This window comes from Otolemur garnettii, unplaced genomic scaffold, assembly GCF_000181295.1.
Source record: "Otolemur garnettii isolate 467f Iridium unplaced genomic scaffold, OtoGar3 scaffold00004, whole genome shotgun sequence".
In the NCBI taxonomy this organism is placed as follows: domain Eukaryota; kingdom Metazoa; phylum Chordata; class Mammalia; order Primates; family Galagidae; genus Otolemur; species Otolemur garnettii.
In genome coordinates this window covers 22,721,920-22,746,811 of record NW_003852399.1, presented here as the reverse complement: position 1 = coordinate 22,746,811, position 24,892 = coordinate 22,721,920, and the positions used below count along the sequence as shown (strand labels likewise).

The following is a 24,892-nucleotide window of genomic DNA, read 5'->3' as shown; positions in this document are numbered from 1 at the left end:
TGTGATCTAGAGGGGAGATAGAAATATGAATAAATAAATATAAGAAACTTAGGTAGTAATAATAGGTAGTGAGCCTACTTCTACAACAAACAATAGTAAAATATAAATTACTTTAAGGAAATTAAAAAATGCAAACCTCCCTAACAAAATGACTGGGAATTCAGAGGAGGGAAAGATCATTTCAGAGATCAGAGGAAACCTGGATTTAAACTAGGATTAGGCCACACCTGGAAGTTGCCAATGGAGTATAATAATATCTAACTCAGGCTGGGTGTAGTGCAATGGCTCATATACTTTGGTAGGCTGAGGCAGGAGGATTGCTTGGGGCTAGGAGTTTAAGACCGGCCTGGGAAATATTTCTAGACCCTGTCTCTACAAAAAAAAAGAAAAAATTAGCTGGGCAGGTGGTGCCTGGCTGTAGTCCCAGCTGCTCAGGAGGCTGAGGCAGAGGACCACATGAGCCCAGGAGTCTGAGGTTGTAGTGAATTGTAATACACCCATCCTGGGTGATAGAACAAGACTCTGCCTCTAAAAAAAAAACCTTATAAATAAGAATAATGACAATATCTAATTCATAGCAAGCACTTAGTGTGTGTCAGGAGCTACTCTGATGTTTGCATGTTTTAATCATTTCAATAACTCTGTCGCTGGTGTATTCTTCACCCCATGTTAGAGTGAAGGAAACTGAATGCGGAACCATTCAGTAACTTGGGTAAAGTCTCCCAGACGCAAGGAGCAATGGCAGGACTGGAACCAAAGTCATCCGGCTCCAGAGCCTGTGCCTGCAGGAAATGGAGTGGCATGAGGGAGAGTTCCGAGGAAAGGGCGTGGGAGGAGAGGGTCTGGGGACCACTGGGGACCACACACAGTCATCCTTCCTAGAGGAAAGGAGGAAGACAGGGCAATGGCTGCTCTACGTAAAAGGAGTCAGGTGAGCAGATTTCACAGGGATGATGGAGAAGGTGGCAGACGAGTAGACAGAGGAGGATCGCCATGTGGCACTGAGGGGAACCTGAGGTAAGAGGGGACATCTGAGTGCGAGGCTCTCAGGCACGGGTCCACGTGGTGATATCTGCGGAGCTGATGCCAGAGTGCACTTGAGGCCAGGCAAAGAATGGGGTGTGACCTGGGAGAGGACGCCAGAGGGTCCTGAGTTAGGTGAAGTGAAGCAGAGAGAGAGAAGCGAAACCTGATGGGGGAGCCGCAGTAACAGGCTCCAGAACACACCGACACTCAGCAGGAAAGGAACTGGTGCAGAGCTCTGCAAAGTGTCGACAGGGGCTGTTTCTGGGCAGTATAGTAACGTCATTTTGATTTTCCTCTAGTGAAACTTTATTTTCAATATTTGATAAATTTTATATAAATGTCATGACTTTAATAAGAGAAAACATTTCCCGCATATATGACACAAAGACATATATATACATATATACATAAAGTATAGATTTATATGCAGCCATAAGCGACCTAACAATGTTTCAGTAAAAATGGATGCATACTTAATGGTGGCCCCATAAGATGATAATACTGTATTTTTACTGTATCTTTTCTATGTTTAGATATGTTTAGATACACAAATAGTCACCACTTTGTTACAACTGCCTACAGAATTTGGCAGTAACCTGCTGCACAGGTGTGTAGCCTGGGAGTGCTGGGCTGTACCAGCCCCGTGCAGCCTGGGTGTGTAGTAGGCCGGGCCATGCAGGTTTGTGCAAAACACTATGATGTTCACACAACGACAAAATCACCTAACGATGCATTTGAAAGCTCTTGACTAAGAATTAATCACAAATGCTCCACCTTTCTGATTAGGAGGAAGAGAGGGACAGGAGAGGGGCAGCCACTTATCTTTTCTTTGTTTCTTGTTGTCTGTTTCTTCTTCCTCTCATCACCCCAGACTGGGAATGAATTTGGAGAAACTAGAGTGAACAGGAGAGGACAGCCTGGGCTGAATTCCCTTCATGTCACTACGTGAAACCTAATTGCTTCCTTTGTTTTTACTTCTGACTGACTTTTCTCCACTTTTATTTGTCAGTTCGCCAAACAAATGCATTTACCTTTTCTAATCTCAGCTCATAAATCAATTCTTTCAGCTCCTAATTACTTTGGCCGTTCTCCCCGGAAACCCTTCCCATTTGTCTAACACCCTCTTTTCGGGGACAGGGGCATCTGTACTGTCCCCAGTCCAAATGCAACAGAGCACAGAGATAAACTCCAACCAACAGTAGGTTGATCATAGTGTTACATAACGCAAGATTTTATTGAAGGGTTTATTCAGCAAAGGACAGTGTTTCCTCTTGTCCTTGGGCACACATTCCAGGACTCTAAACCTGCAGATGGTACTGACCCTCCACACATACCGTGTTTTCCCAAACATACAGACCTATGATAAAGCTTAATTTACAAGGTTAGCACAGTGAGAGATTTACAACAACAACAATACAATAGAACAAATATAACAATATTCTAGCATTAGTACTTTTGTGCTTTGGGACAGTATTGTGTCAAACAGAGGTTATTTGAACACATGTACTGCAATTACTCAACAGCCGATTCAAAAACTGAAGCAGCTACTAAGTTACCAGCGGGCAGGGAGCATCTACTGCAAGGACATGCTGGACAAAGGGGTGATTTACGGCCCAGGCTGCATGGAGCAGGGACACTGTGGGATTTCATCACACGTACTCAGAATGCCACACAATTTAAAACGTACAAATTGTTTATTTCTGGAATTTCTCATTTAATATTTTCAGACCACGGGGACCAAAACCGTGGAAAGCAAAAACCACAGCTAAGGGGAGAGACTACCGCATCCCAAAGCATTTTCGTTCTTCTAATGGAGCCTCCACATTTTCATTTCTAAGCTAGAACAAGTGACTTTGCTTCACTAAAATCCATCACAGGATCTGCTCCGTCCAAGTAAAACAAAAAGAAACCCAACAGTATGTTTGAGCCTTAGGGAGAAAAGCTCTTGGCTGAATTTCCAGCTCTCTCCTAGTCATGAAGACCTATGATCCGATTTGTGTCCCCAATCCAGAAGCACACTCAGCCTGGTAATGATGTCCTGCACATCGCCTGGCCATGTTCTGCCTCTTGCCTCGCCAAATACTAGTTGGACCATTATCCATCCTACCGTGCAAAAGACAGACTAAGGTTCACCCTTGACACCTGCTTTTCTTCTTCCCTGAACCCCCAAGTCTAATCCATCAACACCCCGCTGGAGGCTCCCCCCTACATTCACCAGGAGTCTCTCCCTTCCTGCGTCTGCACTTCCCTTGCCTGGTGCCACCTTCACCCTGAACGGGAGACATTTGAAGGGAAGGGAGAAGAGAAGAGGGTCATAGGGAGGTGTGTTAATGAGAGGCTGCCCTGTGCGCAGCTGGAGAGGAACACTGCAAACACAAGACCAAGGGGGGCAGGACACTTGCTGTGCACCTGCCCCGTGACTTGCACTTGCAATCATTCACTGACTTTCCGTTGCTCTCAAGATGAAGAAAAGACAATTGTTACACAGCCCCTGGGGCCCTGCATGATCCGAACTTCAGCTTCTTCCCAGCTTTCTGTTGAGTCACCCCTCTCAGCTCACTCGGCCTTCCAGTGGCACTGCCCCTTCCTGTCTCAGAAGATCTGTGGCTCACACCTGTAATCCTAGCACTCTGGGAGGTGAGGCATGTGGATTGCTAGAGGTCAGGAGTTAAGAAACCAGCCTGGGTAAGACTGAGACCCCATCTCTACTGAAAATAAAATTCAAAATAGTAGGGTATTGTTGCAGGTGCCTGTAGTCCCAGCTACTCAGGAGGCTGAGGTGAGAGGATCCCTTGAACCAAGAGTTTGATGTTTCTGTGAGTTAAGATAATGCTACAGGATCCTGCCCAGGAGACAGAGTGACACTCTGTCACCAAAAAAAAAGGGCCATTGAGCTCCTTTCCACCTCAGAGAGAGAGGGCACTCATGTTCTTCCCTCTGCTAACCCCTCCTGTACCTAGAACAACAATGCCTGATCCAGGTACACACTAGAATCGTCTAGAAACCTTTTACCCCATCTCACAGAGATTCTGATTTAACTGGTATTTTATTTCTGCATGCATGTGCCCATTATAGTGCCCGGCACATAGACATTTGAAGGAGAAAGGAACCGGCGAATTTTCCCTAAATGTTATGAAATGAAATAATTATGATGTTTCACTTCTCCAATAGGAAACTGGAAAAGCCATTTAAGTTGTATATTGGTGTGAAACGTCATTTCTTCAAAATACTGCTAGCCTTGGGCAGCCATAGAAGGTTTCCTACATTCTGCTGTGAAAATGTGAATATGGCATGTGAGCTCTGAGCACATCTGAAGGCGGACTCTTCATTTTGTCCAAAATCCAGTGTTAATGAGGACTTTAAACAAATAAAATTACAGTCTATTTCAGATCTATGCCTCAAGGAATTTCTCGATTTTAAAAAAGATTTTAAAAAAGTGTTTTACTTCCTGGTAATTTTTAAGGTGTTTGCTTTGTATGTGAACAACAGGTCCTCAGGGCTCAGGATCTCATTCACGAGAATCACTATAACGTGCAATTTCCCCCTTAGATGCAACAGAAGATAACAGAAAAATTCAAGTGTCTTCCCTCAACTTGCCACCTGACATATGAGAAGAGAGCCCCAAGTGGTGTTGAGAGGTAGATGCTGGGCTGTTAGCAAGGGTCACTTATCAGCCCTGTAACCTGCTCAGAAACACAGCGTGGGGATGCGAGCCATTACACCAGCGCCCTAGCAAGAGACAAAATGCCAGATGTCACGGCCTCAAGGGTTCACTCAAAAATACTGAAATCACAAATCACCAAAGTGAAGTCTGCAAGGCCAAAAGTCTTCTGTATAATCTGTAGTCTGTTTGCCCTAGAGGACACTGTGGTTTTCATCTCTGTGACCCATGCACAATGCCTGGCACTTAGTGAGTTTCCAGGAAATATTTGTCGACCAAATTGATGGAATCTAATGTCCAACTTGAAAAATCCTTACTTTAAGATTGATCAATAGTAGACGGCAGTGAACGGTCCAGAAGATGCAACTGTAGCATAAACAGTATTTCAAGCTGAAGACATTTGAGAAAAACCAACCTCCCTCCCTCCTTTCCCTCTTCTCCTCTTTCCCTCCCTCTCTTTCTTTTTTTTCCTTTCTTTCCCCCCCTGAAACTCCAAATCTGCCATAAAGCAGAGCATCCCCAAAGAACTCAATTGTCATAAATACCCTCTTAGGGAATTTCACAATCAGGAAAGACTGAGTCATCACTAGAGACTATAAGTCTGCCCTATGCCAAAATGTCACAAAAGCCATCATAGCCCCCGTCTAGTCTCCTAAGAGCCAATCTATTTTTCCTGAAAGTCATTTGTTTTCCTATAAATGCACTTTGTTCCACACAACCTTCCCCTATTAAGGCATTTGTATTCCTGTAAGCACCTGCTCCCCTCTTGTTCCCTATTAAGATGGTAGACAAACCCCCAATTCTAACCCCCTACTTGAATCACATTTTTCTGTGAATTCCCACATATGCATACTAATTTAAAAAACTTTTTTCTTATGCACCCTTCTAAGTACATATGAAACTTACTAAATGTAGAATATAAATGTCTTAACACAATAACTAAGAAAATGCCATGAAGGCTATGTTAACCGGTTGGATGAAAATATTTCAAATTGTACATAACACCAGCACATTGTACCCCAAGACTGCATTAATGGACACAGCTATGATTTAATAAAAAAAAAAACAAAACTTTTTCATTTTCTCTTGTGATCTTTTGTCAGTTTAATTTTCAGGCTCCCAATCACTGAGCCTGACAGCGTACTGGAAAAGATTTTCCTCCCTGACCACCACATCACAGCATCCTTGATTTCTAGGCTATTTCCATCAGATGTTGAAAACACTCAGACCAGATTAAAGAGGGAGAGAACAGCTGAGGGAGCGAAAGGCATGGAGTGCTTGGGTGTAACACCTGAAAGAAGGCCTGCCCTAGAATCTGTTAAGTTCAATGAAAGGATTCCCAGCACATAACACCCTCAGTGGGGCCTGATTTATCACCAGGGGTTTCAAATTAATTTTTGAGGTGGCTTAACAAAATTTCTGATTAGTCCAAAGGTTATTTTTGTCATCCTTAAATGGCCATGCAGGGAAACCATGCTATTACAAACCTCAGAGCTTGAACATGCAAACTACTAAGACAACATGAACTTTCAATACTCAACCTCACCAGTTATTATAGAAATGATCTTTTGAAAACATTAAGAACCTCTATGTTTTTCCTACTAAACTGACAGATTTGTAAAAGTCCTTATCCACTATTGGCCAGGCTGTAGTGAAATGGGAATTATAACAAGAGCATAAACTGACGAGCAGTCTGTATACAGGTAACAAACTCCTCTAAGATGTGTCTAATATGCCTGCACCCAGGCCTTTTGTTTTGAGGGGTGATTTCCGGGGCGCTGTGAACAATGATTTATAGACAGGAATGTCTGCCAGGGCATTGCTTTTTACTAGCAAAAAGCTAGGAGTCCCCCAAATGTCCATCACTGAAAAGATAAGAATGGAGCTGTTAAAAGTTCCAGAAACAGGAAGAAAAATGGGTCAGGCTTGGGGAGGAAGGATATATTTAGTTTGGAGCATGCTAAGTTCGAGGTGCTTTTGGAACATGTAAGTTGTGATATCCGACAAGAGGCAGAAATGAAGGCCTGAGGCTTCACAGGTACGGAGGCTGGAGAGAAAGATCTGAGACTCAGCCTCTGAGAGGATAAAGGGACCACAAAAATCATGTTCTCCAGCGGGATTTAAGGGATTGGGGAAATGGCTAATGAACGAGGCTGAATCCAAACTGCATGCCTAATTTGGGAGAAGGAAAAAAAAAAAGGCTTATATGTCCCTCCAAAAAAAGAAAAATCTGAAAGGATAAGTAAGCAAATGTAAAACCATAGATAATTTAAATATTATTTTTCTTTATACTCCTCTGTATTTTTATTTCTTAAAAAAGCCATTTGTTTTATAGTTGTTTGACATACATTACAATGCTCTAGCATTTTCTTAAGTATGCAATTTTTATAACTTAAATTTTGGGGGGAGGCAGTGCTTGTGGCTCATAGGAGTAGGGTGCTGGCCCCATATGCTGAAGGTGGCAAGTTCAAACCCAGCCCTGGCCAAAAACTGCAAAAAAGAAAATAATAATAATAGTAATAATAAAAACCAATTCCTCATTTCAAAGATAAGAAAATGATGACACTCCCAAGAGAGCAAGGGACTTGCCGGAAGAGGTCACACAGTCAGCCCGCACAGCTCCTGAAGCCCAGCCTGGAGCCCTGGCAAGCAACAGAAAAGGGATTTGGTTTGCAACCAAGGTTTCTGAAGCAGAGATCTTCCACAAGGTGAGACAGCTCTATAAATACAACCATAAATGGGAGTTTAATCACATGCCTTACACTGCCTTGTAAGTAATCACTTTGATGGCATTTTACCAAAAAGTTTCAAAGCAAAGTATAATTTCCTGTCTCAACAATTTGGAGAACTTTTTGTCCTTTACAAAAGAGAAAAAGAAAAGAGAAAAGAAAAACATGTTTCATGGTTTCCCAATGTTTAAAAAGATGATGCTTCTGCCAGCTACTGACACTACCAGGTTCTTAATGAGAGTCCACCCACTCCAACTTGCATACATATCTGAATATAAATATATGCATTTGGAAACTTGCAGAACTTTTATAATTCACTCTTTTGTCACGAGATGCAGTAAAAGCAAAGTCATAACTCCTTGAAGTTCACTGGATTCACAACATCCAACATTAAATGAAAAAATCCCCTTGTCCCTCCTCATGGATATTGAATTCCTGGAAGACCACTGTACATGGGGGATAGACGAACAAAATGAAATATGATTTCTTTAAGGCAGAACATTACTTCCATTAGTTACATCAGAAATAGTGTGCCTGTAATTAAGAAAACTAATTATAGCCTTATAACCAATCTTTGGCATGAATTAGATTTACAACATACATAACCTTTGGTTGCATTTGTTAAATTAGTTTTCATCACAATCAAATGATCAATACATTGTGTACCACAAACAGGGCCTCATCTGTTTGTCAGATATTTGTAAATGGTTGGTCTGGTGGAGGCAGAAAACAAGTAGCTAATGTTCTAACCCTTTGGGATTCATCTCCTGCAAGCATGATGTATCTTTTTTTACTTTATGGCTTTCTATACTTACTCTCTTTTTCTGTACTTTTAGAGATGATGTGGCTATAAGTGCATGTACAAATGCCTTACAAAGTTAATACCTGCAATGTGTATTTATTTTGATAACTTTAACTGCCTACAGCTTTGGGCAAGTAGAGAGTTATTCTATTTCCTAAAGACGACTCTGCTCTATTTTTGAGAAAAGGCATCTCACATTAACGTGCTGGCTTTCTCATCCATCACTTGCCACCCCTGAGAAATCTGGGCATTAGACCTTTTTTCAAAGGAATAGACCCTAGCCAGTAAGACCTGTAGGGATGGGGTCAGGCAGTAGTGAATTTGAAGAGTCACTTGACCACTTACAGAACTGGGCGTGTGACCTCAGGCAGGTAACTTATGTTTCAATTTCCTCAATTGTAAAAAGTCTATAATGGTATCCAGGATTGTTGAAGGATAACGTATAGCTTATGGTATTGAGAAGATGTTTTTCAAGTTTAACGTATACAACCAGCTTTTACAAAAGGCTTATCTTTATCCCTGGCTCCCCAAAAGAAAGACCCACCAATGCTGCCCGGGAATTATTGTGAAGACTAGGAAAGAAGACAAAATAACTCTATAATGCCCTTCTTCTAGAACGTAGGCCAATACTTCCATATGTATGTTTATCTATGTTTACCCATCTGGTTCCCCTTACAAAGCTTCATCTATTTCTGAGGGTGGGAGAAATAGCTTCCAGGATCCAACCAACCAGTTTTGAAGTAAATTTTTGCAACTCAGTCCTTTTGTGAGTGCTGTTTAAATATTCAATAGGAATTTGGTATTCACTAAACCTTTAACCTTAATATCTCTGACCATCTCACTACCTGATCCTAAGCTCCTCTAGAGGACATTTTTGTTTAATGTTTTGACAACTGGCAAGTATAGAAATGCCTAGAGAATCAGCTGATGGATAAGTCCTTTCAGATGTTGATAACAGCCTATAATGAATGTGCAACAAAGACCTGCCCTCCCAGTTAGAAATTGTAAATCTCTCTAAGCAGGAAAATCCCAGAATGGCCAAGGGACAGATAGAAGACTAAGAACCACCTCCCAGGACCTTAGGATGTGCATAGATACTCTTGAGAAAGGGAAGGAATTTTCCTCCCCACAGCATTCCAACACCTTCTTTGCTGCTTGATTTGGAATCCTGATGGAATAAAGGGAAACGCAAGCGACTGCTCAGCTGTAGGAGAGAGAATGATGCTAGTGGGCTTGGCAAATTATGGTCAAAAATAGCAGCTCCCCATCTCAATGGAACGCCCTGCTGCCAGCAAAGTGCTTTGTTCATGAGGAGTCTGTGGTAACAAAGTGCTTGTACGATAACTGAAAACAGCAGGTTATGAAGTTTTATATGCAGGTATACACACATACACAGACACAGACACACATGCACGCACGCACTACAAGACCTCAATTACGTAAGATAAAGCAGATTAAAGAGCATAAAGGTAATACACCAAACACGGTCATCATCGACAGGGAGAACACTAGTAATATTTTTCTTATTTCTACTTTCCTATTGTTTTTTCCCAGTTTTCTATAATCATGTATTGTTTTGATAGCTGAAAACATGATTTAAAATCTAAAAGTAAGTTCATTATAATTCTGTAAATTTCACTTTTTAGCAAGAGGGAAAAATGAATATTCAAAACAAAGTTTGCTCATTCTCAAAGCAGATAATGATCTGTCCCACAAAAGACTTTATTGACTCGATGATAAAGGTCAATAATTAGTAATTAGGAAAAAGCTTTCTAAATGTCGATTTGAGCAGCCCGCCCCAGGTCCTTCTCTCTGGGTCAGATCTATCTGCTTTTCTTGTTTCTGTTAAACATTGTGGTTAATCAGAGAGGATTTAGGGAACTGGGGTGGGTGGGGGAGACGGTGTAAGGAGACAGAAAGTAAAGGAAGTAACCGTCCCGAAACTCCTTTCGTTTTAGTCTATAGATTTGGACTAAATAGCCTGCACTGTTTCACATATCAAGGTGTAGTCCTCTGAAAAATCTCACACATTGTCCCTGAGTGAAGAGTCTTGGTAAAATTTGGATTCAATCAAAAGGCTGCACTCAAAGATCCAGAAGGCCCCCCAAAGCTGCAGGTTCCCCATGCCTGGCCTTGGTCTTAAGGAGAGCAATATAGCTTCTCTTTACAAGGAGCCATTTTCCTCAACCCAGCCCAAATGCAAGATGGCCAAAGTGCTGAGAGTGGAATTTAAAATTTATGTTCCTGGACAGCTGCCCTGTTAATACCCTGATCTTGCTTTCAGGAGCTCTGGAAGCCAAAGGTTCCTATCATTGACCCAAGCTTGTAGGTCTTTGTATCTAGAGAAGTCCAAACCTTCCTCACCTGGGATAGGTGAGCCCACCGCCACCCTGCACCTTCAGTAAAGCTACAGGTACTCAAGCAGCAAGATGGCCCCGCAGGATGTGGGTCATGAAAGGGACTAAGTTGCCTTAGTGTGAGTGTTATTATTTCTGGAATATTTCCTCTCTGAAACCCTGGTCAGGGCTGTATTTTTTTGTACCGGGGATGGGAAGAGAGGTGGTGGGTGAGAGTGGGGGTGAGAATGCAGGGGGGTCTTCTAGCCCACCCAGACACATCACCCACCACACTGCTAACTTGGAGTCAAGGCAGTAATTAATAGGGGAACGGATTTTTCATTTGGGTTTGGTTGGAGGAGAATAGAGAGAAATGGCTTGAGGGTGCCAACTTCAAAGAAAGATTGTATAGGCCAGGGGGTGGCTCACGCAGATAATCTCAACATTTTCAGACTTTGGGAGGGTGAAGTGGGAAGATTGCTTGAGGCTAGGAGTTGGAGACTAGCCTGAGTAAGATCCTAGTTCTAAAAAAGACCCAAACAAACCAATTTAAAATAGCTGGAGTGTGTGGGGTGTGGCAGATGCCCCAGTCCTAGCTTCTGAGAGGCTGAGGCAGGAGGATGTCTTAAGTTCAGAAGTTTGAGGCTAAATTGAGCTACGATAATGCTACTGCACTCCTGCCTAGGCGACAGAGCTCGACTCTGTCTAAAGAACATTTAAAAATCTATAGAAAACAAGGGAGATTTATGGATTTACACTTCACACCAGTGAAAACGGAGGAGGGGAGAGGTTAATCGGACGTACAATAAGGGATTAAATTGTCCGTGGGGCGGCTGGAGAGGCCCCCGGGCTCCGCGGGACGGGGGCGCGGCGCAGGGGGTACCTTGGTGCCCTGGTGGAAGTCGTCGATGGACCGTGAGCCCATGAAGGGGAACTGCATGTGCGTGTGCGTGTCGATGCCGCCGGGCAGAACCAGCTTGCCCGTGGCGTCCAGGACCCGCAGCCCCGCGGAGGCTCCCCCCGGCCGCAGCAGGTCGCGCCCGAGCGCCCGCACCACGCCGTCCTCCACCAGCACGTCGGCCACCTGCGAGAAGTCGTCGTTGACCACGCGACCCCCGCGGATCAAGAGTTGCGACGGCGCAGCCATGGCGAGGGCGTGCACGGTGCCTTCCTGGAAGGGCGCCGCCGACAGTCCCGCGCTCTGGCTCTGGCTACAGGAGAGGGCAAATCCGGAGCTCAGGGGCCGGCAGGTTTATGACCGCCCGCGGTGTGGGCTCCTCCCCTGGGCAGGGCAGGGCTGGAGCCAGGAGCCAGGATCAGAAGAGTCCGCGTGGTCCTTCCACACTCAGACCTCAAAAGTTCTGTTGCCCTGAGTCTAGCTGTGTCCCAGGTCACTGGAGGGGAGAGCTCTTGGAGCTTATACAGTAATAGCGAGGGACATGTATTTTGCTTCATAAGATAAGGTACTTAGGGGAGAGAAATTCACCTCTCTTCCCTTGATGTTGTTTGAACTAAAAGATGGACACAGAGGGAGAAAGGGAGAGGGAGAGTCACCGGCAGCAGCAGCAACAAAAATACCCAAACCTGCCCAAGCCAGAACAGAGCCAGCTGATCTGGATTTCCTGTTAAATACTCTTTAACAGTACGAGGAGCAAGTTATCATCTGATCCCAGTAACTGGCAAACATACTGTGTGAAAGTCCGGAGTGAAACATTTAATCTACTTGGAATGAAAACGCCTTGGTATCAACTGTCCTGCACGTTTTAATGATGTAACACACACCAGCATGTTTGTCTCGGAAATTACAGTGCTGTAACTCTGAAGATCTAGGTTTATACTCCCAGTTTTTCTGCAAACCTAGGCTGGCAGCTCTGTCTTCAGTTGAATCTTTTACCCTTTTAGTTCCTCTCTGTTCCCGTATACAAAGCTGAGGGATCCTTGTTCTGGTCTGCCAGCTTTGCTTTGAGAAGCGATGGATATGAAAGCACCTGGTAAAGTGGGAAGTGCCAGTCCAATGTCGGCAATAAATACCAGCTTCGTAAGGATTTGGGGGTTGGATGGGGAGCTAAGTGAGGAAGACCAGCATTTCTACCCTCAAGGGACATAGAGCCCCCTGAGGCACATGTACATATTTCAATGTATAAAACAGAAAATTCTGTCTTTGAGAGAGGATAAAGGTAAGAATTTAGAGGAAAGGGGAATTTATTTCTGGCTTGAAGAAAATTAGATATGGAAGATTCACAAAAAGTTATTTGCACCAGGACACATGGATATGCAGAAGGGGTGGGGGAGGAAATGGAGCTCTGGGTAGAGGGAGCAGGGTGGGTGAAGGCACGGAAGGGGTGGTGGCAAGTGTAGGAGTCTGAACTCGTGAAGTTAAGCTGGGAGGGGTGACTGACCTCCTCTTTACTCACAGGGGTGGAGGAGAAAGTAGAGTCAGAGAGAGGGGAGACCCTGAGCTCTGTGTGATGGAAGGTGGGAACGCAGAATTTACAGGCAACAGGCTGGAATCTTGCAGAAGAGCTGGAGAGGGTGGTGGACATCTGCTGACTGGTGTATATCCTGGTCCTTATTCTGAGAACAGTTAGTGGAGTTCTTTGGTGGGAAATCCTCCACCTTCCCTCTCAAGACCCTTGGGTTGGGTGGAGCTGATGGCACTTCTGGTTCCTGGACTGAGCTCTGGTCTGGCCTCTGACAATCACAGCAGGACATCCTTGGAGCTGCAGTGCTGGGTTCAGGGGTGGACACATGCCCCAACCAGATCAATCACATCCAGTTAGAACAGATTCCAGGGCTTTTTTTTAGGATAAGCAAACAAGAGGTTTGTTGTTTCCTCCTGGACTTGAATCCAGGGGTATGTAAACAAGAAGCTCTGGTTCTAGAGCTGGTGAAAAAAGAAAAAAAAATTTTTTTTTGAGACAGAGCCTCAAGCTGTCCCCCTAGGTAGAGTGCTGTGGCATCATAGCTCACAGCAGCCTCCAACTCCTGGGCTCAAGCAAGTCTCCTGCCTCTGCCTCCCAAGTAGCTGGGACCACAGGCGCCTGCCACAACACCTGGCTATTTTTTTTTTTTTTTGGTTGCAGCCTCATTGTTGTTTGGCGGCCCCGGGCTGGATTCGAACCTGCCAGCTCAGGTGTATGTGGCTGGCGCCTTAGCCACTTGAGCCGCAGGCGCCAAGCCAAAAAAGAAAATTAATTAAAAAAACAAAATAAGAGGCTTCTGGGAGCTGTCTAGACAACCGAGAGAAATAGCTCTTTGTGAACAGAGACTACAATACAGATACTATCCCCTCTGCCAGCACAGAGAACAGAAAGGAGAGATTGAGAGAGATAGTTCTCCAAACATCAAGCTCCTGAGACCAACCATACCTAACCCCCCTCTCCTGGACTTCCCACCTTTTGCTTACGCTGATTTTCTTTGGATTTTCTGTTACTTGCAAGAGTCAACTGACAGGCACTGGAAAGATACTTTCTCTGGGTTTGGAGACTAGGTGGTCTTCTGTGACCTCAGAGATAGCATTTTCAATAGTGGAATGCAAGGTAATATTATCACCAAATTCCCCAAGCTTCAGCTTACACAGACCTCAGAAGGATTAAAAATTAGAAAGCGTCAATAATTTAGAGTTCCATAGATTTGGCTGTCAAGCCAGGAACAAGAAACCCCAGAAGGTTATGCAATTATTGTCAAGGGACCTTTGTGTAAAGGTGAAAGGGGTAATTATAACCATAATGAAACTTCTACAAGCCATACAAATAAGCTTTCTACCCTGGGAAAGTAAGATTGGTGTCAGTGCAGTTGTGCCATCCATTCTGAAACTGTCCAGATTACTGATTTCAAAGGTTTCTTTATCTTAGACACTTTATATCATGAAGTGCCCTGCAACACAACACGAAACAAACTTCCCACATTTAATTAACTCAAACTTTTATCAGAAAAGGGGGCTTGTAGAATGTCCCTGAAGCAGGAGGAAAAGATTCACTGACGGCAATAGAAGAGAAAGGAAGGGAAGTTCAAGGGAGCGATGCTAGCTGGTAGGCCAGAGGGGCTCTGAGCCTGCAGGTGCACGCTGCTCAGCAGGCACTCTTGCCCTTAGTACACCCTCACCATTCCCAGATACTCCCGGGCCCTCCATGGGCAGGTGTCCTGGGGACACAATGTTGGCCTGGGGGGAAGGCGGCAAGTGGAACTCCTGCTGGTTTACATTCTTCTTGCTGGGGGAGGAATAGATTTGTATCAAGGTATGTCTGAGAACACATTACTTCTCCAAAGGAGCATTTTAAAGAAGGGTTAAAAAGATTGTTGGTGTTTAACCCATAGAAACACATGTGAGCCCTCACAAGCATCGTGCAGGTAGATTGGCAGGAAGGGCTTCCTGGCCCTGCCTGGTGGTCCACAGAAACAGCATGGCCGAAGAGCACACTGGTGGCCTCCTAACTAGGTGGCTCCTTTTGGGGAATAAGCCCCCAGGTCCAGTGGGATTTCAGTCCTCAGCTATCCTGGAGGTGCCCAGTTTGTTTTTTGCCATTCTCCCCACCCTCCCTGCTCTTATAGGTCTCAGGAGAGCCAGGAGGTGGGCCAGGAGAGGCTTTTGGGCCATTGTTCCCACCTAACGGAAGGGTGAGTCCGTGATGGAAGTGGGACAGAGGTGGGAAAGGTAAGCAGAATAGACAAGTTGGAAGAAAACTGAAGAAGGAATTGGAATTGGGAGTCTAATCCTAGCTGTGATGGCACATTCTCCCGTGAGCTTGGACAAGTCACTTATTCTCAGGAGCTTATGAAACTCACCCTTCACACTTTTATAGTTGTGTGAATAGTGACTGGTATAGTCCTAGAATTCAACTCTTCCTGGGTCCAGATGAGTGAATTGGAGGCCAAAGGGGACTTGCCTTTCTAGAGGGGATCTGTTCAGAAAGGAGCTACATGCAGGATGTGAAACCTGCAGCCATGGGGGGATGATGCCTGGTGGGACAGGTTTGAAAGTCCTGAGACATAAATGAGGGTATTGCATATATGCCTCAGCAATAACAGGCATGACAGGCAGGGACAGTCACCCCTGTCTCTGTGCGGCCATCAAGGGGGCTGACCCACTACACAACTCCAGGGGGCGCTTGTCCCAGAAGCACCACTCCTGGGATGAAGGAGAAAAGAGTTGCCTCAAATAGCAATACCAGCAACAGGGGCTAAGGTTTGTTGAACATTCACATCAAGTTAGTAATATGCCAGATTTTTACATGCATTATTTTACCTAATCCTCACAACAACTCTTTAAGCTAAGAATTAATACTATTTTTCCCCTTATCAGGTGAGCCTTTTGAAGGTGAATGATTTGCCTGAGTTACTTGGCAGTAAATACTGGAGGCAAGGCTTTCATTCTGGAACCTGTAATTTACCCATTATGTAACTCCATACTCCAAAGCCAACTTCAAATCCTGGCTGTAGCTGGGCCTCAAGTTATGTAAATGATTCAGGAACAAAATCTGACATCCCTGACACTAACATCAGATCTCTTACCTCTGACTGCTGCTTCAAGGTGGTTCATATGGTCATTGGGAAGCCAGTCTGTTTTTGCTCATGACTAATACCATCAGTATTTTAAAAAAAAGTATAAGGAAATGCTTCTTATTATAAATGAACAAATTTGGTGGGACTAGATCCAAGGCATCAATACTGACTTGCCTGGGAGAAAAACTTCCAAATCTGCTATTGTCTAACTCTAAGAAACTCAAGAAAATACTCATTAAAACATTCCTATTTCCTGTTTGTTTGTTTTTTGTTAAATATAAATGCTAAACTGACCGACAGTTTCAAGCACATCCTGTTGACTCTAGCAGTGAACAATTGTCCCTGCTTATCCTTGAAGGATATGGTTCCAAGAGTCTCTGTGGATGCCTGAAACCGTGGATAGTACCAACCTGACTGCCATCAGCTGTAACACATTGCCCTTCATATCCTCTACCCACAAAACCAATGCCTTTTCTATCTGAGCCAAGCACTCATCACACACTGTAGCGGTTAACTCCTGCTGTCTGAGTGAGGTGTGACAGCAATATTAGCAAGAATTGCTTTGTCCTTCTTCACAATGTCATGGGTAGAATATTATTTCTTACCCTAGGTCTCGGCAACCTTGGCATATAATTTTTTTTCTTTCCATATTGAGAACTTTCACCTTTTCGATTAAAGGAAGCTGAGGGAGGAGTCATGTCCTAGGCAGGATAGAGAGAGATTTCATCACGCCACCCAGAAGGTTGCACAATTTAAAATTCTCTTGAGTTGTTTATTTCTGGAATTTTCCATTTTATATTTTTGGAGCAAGGTTGACTATGGGTAACGGAAACCTCAGAAAGCAACACTGTGGGAAATGAGGGACCACTGTATATTGGAATAGTTTTCTATGGCTGCTGTAACAAATACCATAAACTTGGTGGCTTAGAAGAACCCACATTTATTCTCTCACAGTTACGGAGGCTAAAAGTCCAAAATCAGTTTCCTTGGCCTAAAGTCAATCTCCTTTTTGTAAGGTTACCTTCTTACAAGGACACTTGTGATTACATTTAGGGCCCACCTAGACAATCCAGGATAATCTCACCATTTCAGAAATTCTTAACTTAATCACACCTGCAAAGTCCCTTTTTCCCTAATCCAAATTAGGGATTAGGACCTGGATTTCTTTAGGGGCTATAATTCAGCCTTTCAAGATGCCTATCATTGTTCCTCTTGAACAAAAAGATGCTGCCTTGGGGCGGTGCCTGTGGCTCAAGGAGTAGCGCCAGCTTCATATACCGGGGCTGGCAGGTCCAAGCCTGGCCCCGCCAAAACTGCCAAAAAAAAGATGCTGCCTTGTTAAAGGCCAGCATAGGAATACCAGGCTCTGCCCGTGCACAACACCACCGCATGCTTCCAAAACTCTCCTTGAATTCGTTCTACTGTGACACAATTTCCAAGTTGCTCTGAGCTCTCTTAGCAAAACATTCCAGCTTGGGGAAATAAGGAAAACTGCTTAGGGAAATAAGGAAAGTGTTCCCTTGATTAGAAAGAACATAATAAAGTAAGATGAAATGAATAAATAGGGTTGTATTTGGGATTTGATTTGGATTTGAGTTCTGACTTTATTATAATCTGTGGATTCTTTGGTAAATTGCTTAACCACTCCAGGGTTCTTGTTTTCCCCCTAGCAGTGGTTCCTATCCACAGGGTGGCTATGAAGTTGGAATCATGAGATCATTCATTTAAAGCCCATGCCACTGTGCTTGCTAACCACTAATAACAAACCAAAATATTTTATTTGGTTTGCTAATAGTATAGAACAATGCTATTACTATTAGCATTGTTTCTGATAGTATTTAGTATTTCTAATTACTATTAGAAATATTTCAGCAACTTTTTCATTAATAGTGAAAAAGTATTTTTTCACATAAGATACACAAACTTATGAAATGCTTCTACTGATCTTGAGAATAATTTTTCAAGAAGCAAGAGCAAATCGTTGAGAAGATACTACTTGGACTTTTGCTATGTAGACCAAATAAGGTTTAAAATTGTATTATATATATTTTTACCTTTTAATAAAATACAGTAAAATACACAGAGTAAAAGTCATTGCCCTTTAAAAAGCATAGAGTTCTATGAATTTTGACAAATAAAACAGTCAAGTAACCACCACTATAATCAAGGTAGAGAACTTTCCCATCACCCTGAAATGGCCTCCTTGTACCCCTTAACCATTGATCCTCTCCCCTCAAGCTCCGACCTTTGGCGACTGTTGATCTCTCTGCCATTATTTGTATTTTATTTTGTTTAGAACGCATATTTAAATTAGGCTTCAGCACTAAGCAAGCTGTAGGATATCATCAAAAGAAGAGAGTTTACCTAGTTTGGTTTTAAAAGTCATCCGCAATGTAGCAGCAGTTTCTGTCCCCTACATGTGTAATAAAAACCCTTGGTGCTGTGAAAAATATAATGTAAAAGGTCACCCTTGCTGGGAGTCACTGCAACAGTTTTAGAAATCCTCGGAGGCCCGGGGCTAACGCAGGGAGAGTGGACACCGTCCCAGAGCCCTCACAACATTGTATTTATGTAGACATGACATTGGCGAGACTCTGATGACCACATGCTGGGGGAATCAGGGTGAGCAAGACCACAGGACACAGGCATAGGCAGTCAAGGTGTGGTCCCTTTTATCAGCATCATCAACGCTGCTTCTCCCTCCCTCTGAAGTTACACCCTTTCTACCTCTGCACTCATTGCCTATGCCAGCCCATTTCTCTATACTTGTATTTCTCTAAAATAAATAGAAGGTAATGGAGTTGTGTACGTTCCTTCTTCATTACAAACATTCATGTTATACAAATACTTCTTGGGAGAAAAGTACTTCTGCTCTAAGAAGTATTAACTTAGAACCAGATAAGTAAACCCCAAGATCAAGAATAATACCTAACTACCCATCCGTTACATAACTGTATATTTAAGGGCAGTAATCTGTGAACTCCTAGAAAAAGAAATTGCATCATATACATTTTTGTATTCAAAAATCTATTACAGAGCACAGCAGCGTGAAAGAAGAGCTCATTAACTTTTACATCTTGTTGACGTTACAGTACAGGGCTCTATGATGGGATTTTAGCTTGGGTCTATATTAATAAGGACACAGTTAGGCATATCTTTTAATCTCCTTTGGAGCTGCAAAGTCAGCTTTAGCATCATTTACTCTTCAATTTGCACTTCTTACGTCCAGGAAGTTAATGTGAATATTATGAAAAACAAGTTACTGAACTAAAAATGCTGCGAAATAAATGATTGCAATGCTGAACTGAACCACTAGATGGCCTCTCAAAAAGACCAAGTACATATTTCTTTGGTTTTTTCAGCAATCTGCCATCAAAAATCAAGTCATTCCTGGTCACTTTGCATCATTCTTGACATACAGTTGTTACCCTTTCTTCAGAATTGGAAAAGAAAATAGATTGTTTCTTTGTTCCCTTAAACATGACTAATGCATCCTTTGGTGCACATCTCTAAGTTACAAGTCTGGTTTCATATTATAAAATTGAGACTTTCTAGATTTATACAATACATTCTTCCCCTTAAGCAAAGTTTTCACATTATGATTTAAAGAATATATAGATTAAGCATGATTCTTCACTCCAAAAGAGTTTACAAATGAGAGTTATTTAAACAATAAGCTTTCTGCTTGTATTTCCAGTATTATGAAGTTCACATACATTTGATTTATTAGACCTCTTCCAGTATTTAACTCTTACATCAACTACACTTAAACACATCAGATATATTTGGCATATGTATACCTGAACATCTGGGGAAATATCAAAATGATAGTGACATGTAATATAAGGAGATAAGTAATCGTATTTGTTTAAAGTCAAAGAGAAATAAAGTTATTCCAATAGTCTCTAATTTTAAAATTTCTTTAAAATTCATCTTTCATTCCTCCATCCCTCATTTTGCCCCTTTTCCTTGATACTGAATCCTATCTACATTTGCTCTGCAAAGATAGCGTTCTGAAAATGTCATTTTTATTGTCATAATATAAAAACGTGGATTTTCTTTGCAATGAGTCTTTCAGGGGAACAACAAAGAAGTAATTAGAAATGAATGAAAATGCACAATTATTCAAGACAATACTCATTCATTTATTGTAGTTAAAACCAAGTAGTGTTCAAAACATGAACTTTCAGAGCCGTAGTTGTGTATTTAGAGGTAAATAGGCCTGGGCTTTAAGGGAAAAGAAAAAGTTAAATGGACTATGAGTATTCTTTCAATTAGCAGAAATAATTCAGTGTTTTTAATAATATTTCTATTTGTTTTGGATACTATTTTATCCCTGGTGTCAGAACCAGCCCTGCTCCTAAGAATTGCAGTGCTCAGAGGAAGAGGATGGAGAATAACCCTTTATCTCTCCCTCTCCTGGGTCCTGTCTGTACCCTGAGAGACCATGTACTTGTACATGGGGATCCCCTAGACTGCACAGCCATGTTCCATCCATGGCCCTTCACTCCTCCTGGGGTCTGGGATGCACATGGTGGTAGCTCTATCCAGTCCTAGGAAGACAGATCTAGGGAAGAGGCCAGGTAGGCCCTGCTTGTGGGCACAGGCTATTTGGATAGGAAATTCTGAGACTTCAGGTCCCAAGAGTGTGGTCTGGAACTAGGGGGAAGGGAACAGCACTCATGTGTCCATGACCCTGTGGGTTCCTTGCCCCTTAGAGAGACATGTGGGGGAGGATAGACAGGGAGGGGCCCTCAGTGTGCTCAGGTCAAGAAGTAGTTCTAGTTAGAATAATGCCTGGCATGTGGTCTCTTCATAAATATTCATGGAATAGTTAGATGTTCAATTTGAATATGCCAGACTGGGCAAAGGCCCTTACATAATATTATCTCATCTCCATAAGGGGCTAGGGAGGAAAGGTAGGAAATATTGCTTTCATTTCACAGATGAAAAACTATGGCTCAGAGATGTTAACTCCCAGAGTAATAATGTTACTTTGACCAGATTTTAAGACCAAATGGTAAGCTTCACCACATTGTATTTTTGACTAAATGAAGATGAATGGTATTTTCTATAACTTTAGTTTGATAAGCAACTACTTTTCTCCTGCAGAATAAGGTCATTTATAGAAAAATAGCTTAGATCCAATTCTGAAAGCAAAAAAAAAAAAAAAAAAAAAAGAAAGAAAAGATATAATTTGTGTTTTTATTTTCTGATCTGTTAAAACTAGCTTTATTGAGATATAATTTGCGTACCATAAAGGTGACCCATTGAAAGTGTGTAATGGTTTTTAGTATATTTACAGAGTTTTGCAACCTTCACATAATCTAATTCTAGAATTTTTCCATCATCCCCCAAAGAAACCTTGCACCCATTGATTAAGACAGCATTAACAGTTCCCTCAGCTGGGCTAACCTTCAGCGGTTTCCTCCTGATCATAGGCCTCGACCTCCCTTTTCTTAGAGCATTTACTTTAGAAAACCTGCAATTAAATATTCTTTACCCCTTTGAAATGTAGATACATCTTCCTCCGGCCTCTTGCCAGTTTTATAACCTAGATATGTCTTTCTCAGGGACCTGGGAACCATCCTGTGAGTGTGATCATCAAGGAAGCCAGGCCTCTCTGTCCTGGTCTCTGGGAGAGAGGGGGCCTCACTTCTGCAAGTGCCCAGTTGGAGCACAGATGGCCTGATCACATGGACCGGCGTCCCCCAACACCACCCTGCGGTACTTTTCCACTAGCTCATCCAGGAGACTTCAGTTCTAGCTCTCTCCTCTATTGCAATAGTCCTAAATAAAATCTTTGTTTAACTCCATCCAGTGAAATTTCTCTTTGACATCTACCTCCTCCTAAATTCTTTTCCCCCTTTCTTATCCCCAAGTAACCACTAATCTACGTCTCCATAGATTTGCCTCTTTAAATGCCATTACACAAGTTGTGGTCTTCTGTGGTTGGCTTTTTTTCACTTCAGAAGCGTTTTTGAGGTTCATCCATATGGAAGCATGTATCAGCACTCCAGCCCTTTATGCCGTTTTCCTGCCAAATATTAGTACTATCTCATTGCATGACTTTATCACAGAGTGTTTATCCATTTATTAGGTGATGAACATTCGCCTTGTTTCCACTTTTTGGCTATCGTGAATAATGCTGCCATGAACATTTGTGCACCACGTCCTGTGAGGACCTGTGTTTTCATTTCTCTTCGCATATATCTAGGAGTGAAGTTTCTGGGTCACGTAGTAACTCTATATTTAACTTGCGAGGCTCTGCTAAACTGTTTTTCAGAGCAGCTGCGCCATTTTACATTCCCACCAGCAGTATATTAGCTTCTATTTGAATTTAGGCATCTCAGCAATTAGGAAGTGATTGTTTTCTAATACTTTTATGTTTTACAAGGGAAATGTGGTTCCAAAATAAAAATGTCCTTACTATGTGGCTATGGTAAAATCTTAAATAGAAAACAAAATAACAGATACAGTAGTTCCCCCTTATCCACAGGGCGTATGTTCTAAGACCCCCATTAAAACCCCCATTCTTAAGACCCCCATTCTTTTTCTTTCTTCACAGTTTCACAGACAGAAGATTTGTTCTTAAGTGTAGACCTCAGCAGACAATTATTTTCTTTCTCTATTAAATGAAGAATTTTGACCATTTCACAAGCACTTTTTGGCTTCTCTTTGGCATATCAGAATCACCAGTGTAGTGGCTATGCTTTCCAGCCGCTATGAAGTAAAGTGAGGGCGCCTTGAACACCATACTGTGATACTGTGACAGCTAATCTGGTATTTAAGAGGCACACTAGTGGCGATGGGTGGGGAATGTGTACAGAGTGGACAAGTCGGGACAAAGGGAGGATTCTTGGAGTTTTCATTTAATATTTTCAGACAAATGTTGATGATATATAACCCCAACCATGGAAAGTGAAACCTCAGATAAAGAGGGACTATTGTACAAAACTTATATTTAAGGTAAGTCAGACTTTGGAAAACCACCTCTGTAAGCCAAATTAGGCAAGGAATTTCTATGGTCACTTGATCAGCAGTAAGATTTGTGTACATGTATATGTAAATATTCAGGCAAAGTTGATCCCATTGTAGTGAAATTGAGAACGTTCAATTTTGAATATTGTTTATATGTTGCTTTTTATCATACTTTCTGAATAGAAATACTTTCCTAATTCTTTGTTTATACCACCTCGACATACATTGCTAAGTCCACAGAAGCAGCCACACCTTTTCTGTTCTGGACTTCTGTGGAAGTTCTTCCCTTTGGCTTCATTGTAATAAAAAGGTCTGTTCCAAGATACTGCTTTACTTTTATTTAGTGAGTCTTACTTTTCATCAAGATACCACCATAAGTTGCCCTGTAATCCAGAAAATAGGACAGTGACTATTATAAGAAATCTGCTCTTCAGAAAGCTCTAGCAAAATATAAAATGCATAACACATGGTGGAGGAGAGTTCCCAAAACGTTTTAATTTAGAAAGTGAATCTGTAATGTGGACAATTAAAATTTATTCCCAAACTCTACATGTAAGGCTCCAGGAAAGGCTTGTGCAGTTTGTTTTTTTCCCCTTTTCCTTTCATTTAATCATTTCACTAACTTTAAGGGTACATTTTCCAGATAAGACAATAAGGCTTAGTAAGATCAAGAGATTTATTCAAAGTTACAAAACTCTTTAGTAGTGGAGCCAGAATTCAAACGGCCATGTGTCCGACTCCAAAGCCTATGCTTTTTCTTTCTTTTTTTTTCTTTAGGAATTTTATTAATAATAAGCCCTCGGGCGAGCCTGGCCCTACGCAGGAGCCTATGCTTTTTCATCTCATTGCACTCTAGTATTTCTCCCTAGTAAAGCTTCCATGTCACTTTTTGGATGGTATTAGGTTTCTTTGGTCTTGAGCTTCCTTCCAACACATGGAAAATCCACCCTAATCGACCTGTCAGTGTCCTTACTAGAAAACACTCTGGCCAAATTCTTCCATCATTATCAGTACACGATGTGTGTCCTAGGTTAGCATAGGTGACTTAGTTCTAGGATGTTCTCACACTGGTTTTCAAATTTTATTAACACTTGAAACCCTTTGTTTTATAGGATTATTACTCCATAGGTAATGGAGAAGCCTACCCCAGCTAAAATACACAGGGGTTTTATCCTTTTCATGTAACCAGAAGTTAGGTTAGTTAGGATAAGGTTGCTGTAGTGGCTCAGTGGTACCAAACATTTTTCTACTACCCTTAAAATGAGGGTCTTCTCATGAGTATTCGATATGCAACTAGCAATGTTTGCTATGAAGAAACTAAATGATCTGAAAATCATTAGGCTCTTAGAGTCTGGTATAAACCTTGCTCCAGACTCCCTGTCACTAAGGTAGCTTCCCTGGGTTGTTCCATGGGCTCTGCAGGATCCTTTCACCTGTCTCCTTGGTCTTGGGATTCCATTAGCTCATCACACTTGGGCTCACAAGTGCTCTTGTTCTCTTCTCACTTCCTTTCTTTCTCTTTTCCAGGTTGCAATTCACTTTCATGATGCCCGAGTTAAGCACACTTTCATGATCTATTCCCATTTCTCTTCAGAAATCACTACTGTTTTAGTACTTTTCGCAGACAATATCTCATTTAATTAAATTTAGCCTTCAGAGTGCTTTTCTGACATTTTAATAATGACAGTAATAGTAGCAAACAGTTGCTTGGTAGCTACCACAAGCCAGGCGCTGATCCAAACATATATTCATTTCAATTTCCAACAGCTCTATGATCCCCATTTTACAGACAACAAGTGGAAATAAAGTGACTTGCTGAAGGCCATATGCTAGTGAGCAGCAGGGCAGGATTAAA

The 24,892-nt window shown here is 42.3% G+C and overlaps 1 protein-coding gene across 2 annotated transcripts in view; it reads right to left on the bottom strand.

Annotated features, from left to right (window-relative positions):
- DPYS (dihydropyrimidinase) overlaps nucleotides 1–11,783 on the bottom strand; it is an 80,458-nt gene extending 68,675 nt beyond the window's left edge. For both annotated transcript variants that reach the window (XM_003782549.3, XM_023517340.1), the window contains exon 1: nucleotides 11,438–11,783. In XM_003782549.3, coding sequence (XP_003782597.1) covers nucleotides 11,438–11,701 — 264 coding nt within the window. In that variant the 5' untranslated portion in view covers nucleotides 11,702–11,783. The remainder of the gene's footprint in view (nucleotides 1–11,437) is intronic.
- Between the last annotated feature and the right edge of the window lie 13,109 nt (nucleotides 11,784–24,892).